Raw genomic sequence first — 10159 nt, 5'->3', positions numbered from 1 at the left:
TCAGCAGGAAGTAACTACAGAAGATGAGACCTTCACTCATTTTCCTTATACAAGGAATGCTTACAAAATATATAAGAATAAGAATACATAAGGGGGGATTCAATAGCTGGAAAATGTTTACTAAATATTTCTTCACTTAAGCAGCTCTGAAATTCTAATACACTAATTGAGCTGGTTTTCTATTAATCTAAATTTAGAAGTTTACTCTTTGCACTTAGTTCCCTGAAAGATATCATATAGACCTTCTAAGTTTTGTTTATATAAAAAGATAATATCTCAAAACAAAATGGAATGGTGTTAGGGGCACCTTATGACCCAATAAATCTGTAGCTTTTATCAGAGACAAAAAACTTGATATCTTTAAATGGTCAGCTGAGAAAAGAGTCATAAAGACCTTGTTAAATTGTGGTTAATTAGCTGCTGAAAGCAAGGACAAGTTCGTTGTGCTTAAGACAGCGTAAGACTGAGCAATTTCATGAACACTCATTTTTTTTTGCTTTTAAAAACCATAGCTCCCATTCTCACTTTGAACCAGTTCAGGGAAGATTCCCCCAGTTCCTTGCTTGTGTGCTCGCAATAAATCACCTTCTCACTGAGAGATGTGTTTATCCTTTGTGGTGTTAAATTGGGCAGGTCCTCCTATTGGAAATAACCATGCTTATGGTAACAAAATGGCTTCAAGTTGCTTTCTAGTGTTCTTTCTTCCCATCCCTAGTGAGTCTGGACAGGGCAGGCAGACACAAACATCTTGGATGTCCTTCTGATTATCACCAGTTTGGAACAAATATACTCCCTCCTTAATCTGTGAATAAGGTGCGTTCTGTTCTGTCAGGACCCAGCATGAGAGACTCACACTGTGAGTGTGAGCTGCATCTGCAGCAAACCAGACAGTGTGCCCGGGAAAAGGTAGTAAAAGTGCCATCACTCTTTACTATCATTTCGAAGTTGCCTTTTTCTTGATTTACCATTTGCTTGGTTTCTATAAATTTTGTTTCCAGAGTTCTGAGACATTTGTTTCTGTCAGTTTCTGCATGTTTTTCAATGTTTTGATTGAAGTATGTGATTTTAGCACTTCTTACTCCACCATCTTGCTGAAGTCATAACCTAAAAATTTAAAAATGACTTTATCTTGTTTTGTATGGCACAGAAATCACCAAATTGCCTTGTCAGTTGCATTTTTATTCTTGTTCTGAACTTTTATCAGATCTTTCATTTTTGTAAATTATCCATAGTCAGTTAACGACAGCCGTTTCAAATCTTCTCTCATCTTCAAATAGTTTTTATGTTTTTCCTCTGGTTCCCTGAAAACATTTGCAATCAGTTACAAGTCTGAGCGCTTCATCTTCAACAAAAGGAAACTATCTCAGAGCTCCATGGAAAAGCACTATACCAGGTATTCTTGGGCATAGGTTTCTAAGGTATTGATTAAACAACTTTGAGAATATACCAGTAAATGAGTCAGGATTACCTGAAGTCTAGTAAAGAAGCAGATGGGTTCATGAGACTGCTTACTCAAAATTAAGCAGAACAAGAATTAATCACATAGAACGGAATGGACTGGTGTGGGATGACTGCGGTTTTTGATTGGAATGTTGTTAATGTTTTAATGTTATATATTCTGGATATATAAGGAAGCTCTTTCTATTTTTATAAGCTAGCTAGAACTCATAACAATTTAGTAGACTATGCTTTTGAAATTAGAAATGTAACATTTGTAAATGTCTGCCTTGCCCCTTCATAATTTGGAAATTCTTACTTTCATGGAAGTGGAATTATTTGCATTGGTTCAATAAGAGTCTGCCCTCCTTGTTTACAGGACATAACTAGAAACTTTGGTTATAGAACCAAGGCACTGTCTGGAATGTCATATTTGCAAATGATGCTCATTTAATCAGATATGATCAGACATGTTTAAGGAACTAAGGTTGACTTTATGATTACAAAGCTCTTTAGGAAAACTGGCTTGGCACCCTGTTTACAGGGTTTCCACCCTTCCAAGAAAGGAAGGAAGGTCATTTATTGGCAGGTCCAGATTAGCTTAGGATAGCCAGGTTAGGATATTTTCGGTACTTCAAGAAGAGAAGAAGTTGTCCACATTAAAGGTATTATAGGTGAAATCTGGTAACGAGTTCTTGGATTGGCTTCCTAGACTCAAGGGAATTTTAAAAGTACAATCTGGGATTACTTTTAAAAACTTCCAGCAGCACAAATTTAAGAAGGTTTATATGGTAAATTACAACTTCTTGCAGCAAGTATGTAAAAAATTAGGCAAGACCAGACATATTCTATTAGTTTGTGATCAAGAATAATCTTTGAGATTATTTTTGATTATTGGAGGTGGGGGGATTAAGTGTAAAGAGACATTTTGTGTTTCAGTGGAAAACTATGCATTTTCTATAGTAAACCCTTCCAGGTTGTCAGAGTCTAGCCTTGTTTATTTTATCTGAACTATTTTTAAACTCTTTGTAAATTGTAAATAACTCATAGATATGCAAATTATACCCTTAATGTTCAGATTTAGTTGACTCCCTGCCCTTGTTGGAAAACATTTTTGTGTCCATTTGCAATTTATCTCAACATTCTCTGTAAATTTGTGCTGTTTTGACCTTTTCTTTGAACCAGTTATAACCTCTGACAGAATCTCTCATTGAATGAGTAAAATAAAATCTTTCACATGTGTTAAGTTTTATATTTGTATGAGTCATGATCTTAACTTTCTCTGAAAATTATCTTTCAACAGAGTGAGTAAATAATAAAGTTTTAGATATATTCCTGCTACAAAGGTTCAGAGCTAGCTTTTTAATACATACCTTTTCAGGCCTTTTGAATTTTGGTACTCTATATGCCTATTTATTGTTCAAAAAATAGAATTTATGAATTAAATTTATTAGTGCCCAAATATTGTTTCTGTGCTCAATGTAGTAAACCTTATATGCCTATTTTTATAAATTTTTTCACTGCTAAAGCATTTATTTGAGAGCTAGTTACAAACATTAGGATGCATTACCCCTAAATACTTCAGCAAGTGGCTGAACAAACAAGAGCTCAAATTAACCTAGTCCTAAAGGCTTTTCTGGTTGTTTGGGAATGATAAACAGGCTAATTTGGTCTCCTTGTCATCCATTACCAGGTTAAACAAGGTATACAGAATTTTGTTAAAATTATTATCACTAATCCAAAGAGAAAAACCAGCTGCTGACACTGCCTGACCTCTCCTGTACTTCAATCATTAGTCATAAACAGTTAAAGAGAATATACATATATTCTATCGTGCCTATATATAGTAGACACTTTCCACATAACTTTCCCCTTAACTTTTATTTTTATTTATTTATTTATTTTTTAACTTTTATAGTAATCATTCGAGTAAATATTATTTCTATTTTACAAGTGAGGAGAAAGAACTTTTGAAATAACTTGCCTACAATAATAGAATAGAGCTAGGAGTTGACCCAATCTAGGACCATTCCATGCTCCACTCCACTGTCCACTAGTTCTCATCCCTACCAGACTAATTTCTTTAAGGAGTCAAGCCCTGTCCACTCCCCACTGTTTCCAGGGCTGATTTCTCCTACCTAAAGCTTCAGGAAATTATTAAAGTAAATCAGAGTGTTTTGTTCAAAAACAAGTGTAGCTCAGTTGTTGAGCATCTACTTCCCATGGGTTCAATCCCAGCTATTTCTTTAAATTAATTAATTAATTAATAAAAATCTCAGCATATGGAGGCAGAGTGGAGGATGGGAAACAATAGTTCATTCGTAATTCATTTGATCTCTTTGGATGTCCTTTTTTTCAAGTGGGCTAGTGAAGGCAAGAGGAAGGAAGACGTTAAGGGGGAAAGGTTGATGAGCTGAGCTCCAGGTTTTAAATACGCATTTGTTACTTCCCATCTTTAAAAGCTCCCACATGCGGGTGCAATGGTAGTGGCAGTCACGCTGGTTGCGGCATTGAGATGCGCAAGTCCGTTATTACCAATATTTGATTCAAGAGCTTGAAACGTGTGCAAAAGTCGTCTCACTCTCGTTCTGACAGACAGCCACGAGGTTCAGAGGACAGCCATAAATTCGGGCGCGCGAGAGGCGTAGCCAAGTAGTTTCCCAAAATGATTTAGTTAGCCGCTGCAAGGACCCCGGTGCCCTTTCTCCACCCGGGAACCCCGCCTTGCCCCGTCCCCTCAGTCCTAACTATGGAAGCCCACTCCGAGCCCAGAAAATTTGCCCCCACCTGAACTGAAGAGGAGGAAGCCATAACTTCAGCTCTTGAACTCAGCCCTGCCTTCCTGAACGCTGAACTCTGTCCCCTCCCCCCATCTTGACCCATATTCGTTTTCCAGGAGCCCGGCCCTGCCTCTCCCGCTCCAAATGCCCATACCAATCCGGTCCTCCTCCTTCCCGGTCCTCAGTCTTCGGTATTCCGCTTGGTCCCCATCACCCCCAGGGAACCTTCCTTGTTCCTGCCTACCCCCACCTCGCCCTGTCACCGCTGCCCCGCCTCCCCCACCCACATCCCCGAAACATGCCCTGTCCCCCAACCTGGCTTTGTCATAGTCGCTCCCGCTCCCGACCCTGTCTACCCACCCACCCCCACTGAACTCCGCTTAGTCACCGCCATTGTCCCCAACCTTTCCCAGTTATCGCCTTCTCTGAACTTATCCCCACTGCCACCTCGTCGCCCTGGTCGCCTCCGATCTGGCCCTACAGACCCCGGGTTCGGACCTGTACCCACCGCCATCAGCCCAACTCTTCCACCAGCTGTCATTGCTGTTTTTGCCTCCTCCCTAGTTGAATTAGTACGAGAGGATCTGGAATGTGAACTCATCAAAACTGCAAAAGGAATCCAGCACTGGGAGAACGTAGAAGATAATTTTGATGTCCTTCGAAAAAGGCCCCATATTTACAGTGATGATGGTACCAGGTCTCTCCTTCATGCCTGTAACATATGTATATACTACTGAAGTAGCTTGCACTTGGAAATAACTTTTCACAAGTGCTCTGCAAAGCAGGCTATAAGCTTGTTTTAGTACCAGGAAAAATAGATCTACTAGGCAAGAACTAGATTATGCCAATAAAATATTAATTCTGATTTCAAAGTTTAAATTACAAAAGAGTTTACTGGAATGGGTGAAAACTTTTCTATGAAAGATACTAAACGTGATATGGAAGCCAGCAACAAAAGCTAATTGATTACAAGCCTCCTTCAAATTCCGCTGAAGTACATAGTTTTGAAGCCTATTTGGCAGCAGGGAAAAAGTTCAAAAGCAGTTGGCATAGTGATAAAGGGGAACTGTGGGCTCTAGAAGAATTAGAGAAAGAAGATTTGATAGATGAGTTTGACAGAAATTTGCATACTGTATTTACAGATGAAGAAGAGGATGAAATTTCTTTGAAGAAGAAAGGCAGCAAAAAGAAGTATGTGGAAGGCGGACTTGGACCAGTGGTTTGGGCGTCCATCTACCACATGGGAGGTCCGCAGTTCAAACCCCAGGCCTCCTTGACCAGTGTGCAGCTGGCCCGTGCGCAGTGCTGATGCGTGCAAGGAGTGCCTTGCCACGCAGGGGTGTCCCTCACGTAGGGGAGCCCCACGCGCAAGCAGTGCGCCCCGTAAAGAGAGCCGACCAGAGTGAAAGAAAGTGCAGCTTGCCCAGGAATGGTGCCACACACATGGAGAGCTCACACAAGATGATGCAATGAAAAGAAAAACAGATTCCCAGTGCCACTGACAACAACAGAAGCAGACAAAGAAGAAGATGCAGCTAATAGACACAGAGAACAGACAACTGGGGTGGGGGTGGAGGGAGAGAAATAAATAAAATAAATCTTAAAAAAAAAAAAGAGGTATGTAACACATTTACCTAAAATAACTGACTCTCTCGCTCAATTTGAAGTTACAAATGCAAACCAGGGTGCAGGATCAAAGGATGATGACATTAGGATAGATGATAATCCTGTGCCAACTGTATATTTTTCTTTCTGCTTAACCTAAAACAGTTCAAATAGATACAGGGAAAAATATCAATTATAAATTCAATGAAGGAAGCGGACTTGGCCCAGTGGTTAGGGCGTCCATCTACCACATGGGAGGTCCACGGTTCAAACCTGGGCCTCCTTGACCCGTGTGCAGCTGGCCCATGTACAGTGCTGATGTGCGCAAGGAGTGCCATGCCATGAAGGGGTGTCCCCCCGCGTAAGGGAGCCCCACGTGCAAGGAGTCCACCCCATAAGGAGAGCCACCCAGCGTGAAAGAAAGTGCAGCCTGCCTAAGAATGGCGCTGCCCACAAGGAGAAATGACACAACAAGATGACGCAGCAAAAAGACACAGATTCCTGTGCCACTGACAATAACAGAAGCGGACAAAAAGAATATGCAGTAAAATGGACACAGAGAACAGTCAATGGGGGGGGAGGGGAGATAAATAAATAAATAAATCTTTTAAAAAAATAAATTCAGTGTGAGGGCAACAAGCATAAGAGAAAGAATATCTGCATCATTTGTACACCAGATCTGCCATCTACTGATATTTACAAAGCTTTTGTTGATGTGGTGAATGGCAAATATGTTCCCTGCAAATTAATTTTGCCAACTCCCCTCAAAAAAGTTTAGTATTATCAGTGTAAGCACTGCTGTTGGCATCAATGGACAACGAATAGCTTTGGAAAGCAGAAGCCATAAAGAAATCACTTACAGTATCAGTGAAGACAGTGGAAAAGAAGAAAAGCAGGAGCAAGAAAATCCTCCAAAGGAAGATCTGCCTTCACCTGAATTATCTGAGATGAATGATTAATTGCCATCCTTAGTCATTGTTTTTCCTATGCAACTGGATCAGAATAAAGAATCAGAAAAAGAGACAGAGATCTTCAAAGCTCAAAGTGCCAGGGTGCAGCAGAAAATCCAGATCCACTTCTGAAATAAAAGTTTGCACTGTTTAGAAAATATTTAGAGTAGAAATATTAGAAGTACAGCTAATTTGAAAACAGGCTTTTCTACTTAGAAGCATTACTTTTGGGGGAAAGAATGAGAAGCAAATGTTAAATAGTTAGAGGTAGAATATTTTAATAATTCCAAAGTAATGTCAACTTGGTCTTTGCTTTTGTGATACTGAAGTAGCATCTACAATTATTTTTCAAATACTGTTTCCTTAGGTCTCTTTTGTTATTCAACCTAAATACACCATTTTGGATGAACTGCAATTGACTATTACAAAAACTTAAACATTTCAATTGATTTACAAATAATTGCATCTGTATTTCACAGGTATTTTTGTATGCCCCATTATTAAAGGTTTTGCAATAGTTGGATACTTAAAAATCTATATCTTTTTTCCTTTAATTTATGAATAATGTACTAATATATAAGGTAGAAAGCTATGCTCAAGTCTGATATAGGAATTGTATTTGCATAGGAAAAATGTTAAAGAGAATTTTGAAATTTTTAATAGAAAATAAAATTTTGTTGTTTTTAGCAAACCACCACCGATGTCTCTTGGTTTCCAAATGATTACAGGATAAAGTTCAAACAAACACCTAAGTACTGTACATATAAGACTTTTTTGCTTACCTTTTCTGCCACTCTTGGCCCCAATATAGCTAAGACACATTGAACTTCCTACCATAACATTCCCCCAAACACTCTATTCACTTTGTTCACATTGCTGCCTCTGTATTGTCTCTTCTCTAGTTTATCTGCCAGCAAATCCCTATTTATTCTTCAAAAATGGCTCAAATAGTATTTCCTTTTCAATGCCTTTCCAGTCTTCCCCACAAAGAATTTGTTTCCCCATTTCTGTGGAAACCTTGTACATCTGTTTTATCCCATTTACATTTCAAATATCTGTCTGCCAACAAACTGTCAGCTTTTTATCTTCAGCTACTGAGATGGACCTTGACACATTGGCATGTCCTCATTGAAAGCTTGATGAATGAAAGAATGGAAAGCAAAGTTCTGCCATCAAAAGTTTTGGGGTTAATACAGGCACTATGAAACAAAGCAATTTAAGGATTTTCAACACTGAAATTCAAAGTAGTTGTTTGAAATTATTTGTCAGCACTGGAACTGGGTGGGAACAGGAGAAGGCTGAGAAGTCAAAGACCAGAAAGTGAAAAGTGAGTCCCTAAAGTAAAATGGGGCACTAAAAGAAGGGGACGCTTGAATACAGGCTTTGGAATTCAAGCTCCATTCTCTTTGTGCATATATACCTTCACGTGGCGTTTGAGGATATCCGACCTGGCTCTGCCCTGCATTTTATACTTTATACTCCACCGCTCCCATTCTTGTGTGCGTATACTCTCCAGTAAGTAGAACTCATGTTTTCACATAAAAAATGTTCTCTTTTTCTTAGCATTCAGGTCATTGTTCCTAAGATTTCCTCTCTCTGATGAAAATGCAAAAGTAACACTTCCTCGTGCAAACTTCCATGATTCCCTACCTGGATTTAAGCTCTACCTCCTCTGTGCCCATCTCACACTTATTTAATATCATTATTACAGCAGTAACACAAACTTGGGACTAACCGGACAGGATAGGTTTAGGGATTAAAAAAGATCAATCAAGGCATAGGTAGGCACAATCATGAGGATAACGTTCCAGAAAGGGCGCAGTGGTAGTTCAAAGGTCAAAGAGGAAGGTCATCACATCTGGTCGGCTCATGCACTGTTGGATGCTCTCCCTCCGTGCAGAGGCTAAAGCACGAGTCTCCTCCTGAAAGCGGCGGTGTCCTTCCTCAGTGAGCCTCCAGAGGCAAGACCGAGGCCTTGCATTGGCCCTATCCTGCAGGCTGACCGGCACCTTCTCAAAGCTGCCCAGGAAGCAGAGGTTATGGCGGATAGTATTCTTCCAGCCATCTGGAGCTGTCCAGAAAAAAGGGAAATGCTGTCGAGTGAAATTGTAGATCTCCTGCACATTGAGGCCACAGGGGGGGCTGTTTCTTAATGCCAGAGCAATTAAATGGCTGTAATTGAGGGGCGGACGGGGCCAAGACCTCCTCTCCTGGCTGTTGGCTTGCCACAGTTTTTGGCTCTGGTAGCACTTCCCTTTGTCAGGGGACCGGAGGGCAGCAGAGGAGTTTCCATCTTGTTCCTCAGCTTTCTCTTCTGTGAGCTCCCAGTCACTGGGGAAAGAGGTGAACCGCTTTTGTAGGGGGTACTGCTCGCTGGAGGAAGATGGAAGGGACTCCACAACTGTGGCCTCTAAGCAAGTAAACTCTTCATCCTTTGAGGGTGGCTGAAGGGAGGGAAGCACACTTGTCAGATCCTTTTCCTTATTGCGATTTGGGGCCTCCTGGATGCTGAGGGAGCACACTATGTTGGGGTTCACCCACATCCACAGATTGGGGTCATAGTCAGGACCATCCTTGTCAGGATTGGGTCTCCTCTCCAGAGGCAGCTTTGGGGATTCCATTATTTGGAGTTGGTATTTAGCAAGGTTCTGTTCAGCTAAGGGGTGCTGGTCTGTGGTGTGGGGCAAGAAAAATTCATTTCCCATGTCCCAGTCCAGCAGCCCTGGAACCTGCCCATGGAGACTGTACCAAAATTCAAGATTTTTAAGTTTTAAGTCCATCTTTAGTGAAGAGATGGGTGGAGGGGAACTTCCAAGAAGACAGAGGTCTCTAAGGCACTTCTCAAAGCCTTTTCTGGTGCACTGTTTTTTGATGGAATGTATCTCTCTAAGGAGCTTATCATGAGGCCGATTAGAAGTTCTGGAAAAAGGGGTACCAGTGTCTCATTGATCAAGTAGTCAGGGTGTGAGAAACCTCAGCCTTCTGGAATAGGGCTCAGAATAGGGAAGTCATTAAAAGCAGCAGGAAAAATGTCTGATGTGGATGGAATTCCTGAGCTTTCTTTGACAGCAGAAGTATGGGGCCCCAGGTGAAGATTTACAAATTTGAGCTACATGCAAACTAAGGTGACTTGCATAATAGGTGATTTACCGGCATATACTTCAACTCTTGGTGGGTTTATTTAATGATGAGAAAAACAAGTGTACAGATCTCACTATATCTCTGAGTCGTCCTTAAGTGGTTAAAAAGATCATTTCACTTTAAAAGTGCCTTTTGGACTTTTGTCAACTGCTTTCACATAGATAATTTCCACTGATTTTCCTGACAACCCTGCAAGATAACATAGTGGATATTATTAATGTTACAGATAAGGGAATTGAAATCTAC

The 10159-nt window shown here is 40.6% G+C and overlaps 1 protein-coding gene across 1 annotated transcript; it reads right to left on the bottom strand.

Annotated features, from left to right (window-relative positions):
- Nucleotides 1-8601: 8601 nt before the first annotated feature.
- On the bottom strand, nt 8602-9552 carry FOXR2 (forkhead box R2). The gene has a single exon (XM_004462123.1). The coding sequence runs from the start codon at nt 9550-9552 to the stop codon at nt 8602-8604; it is 951 nt and encodes a 316-aa protein (XP_004462180.1).
- Between the last annotated feature and the right edge of the window lie 607 nt (nt 9553-10159).

Source organism: Dasypus novemcinctus, chromosome X (assembly GCF_030445035.2).
Source record: "Dasypus novemcinctus isolate mDasNov1 chromosome X, mDasNov1.1.hap2, whole genome shotgun sequence".
Classification (NCBI taxonomy): domain Eukaryota; kingdom Metazoa; phylum Chordata; class Mammalia; order Cingulata; family Dasypodidae; genus Dasypus; species Dasypus novemcinctus.
This window is presented reverse-complemented; position numbering and strand designations above follow the sequence as displayed.

Coding starts and splice junctions, on each gene's coding strand:
- FOXR2 (XM_004462123.1), bottom strand. CDS start 9,552: ATGGACTTAAAACTTAAAAATCTTGAATTTTGGTACAGTCTCCATGGG.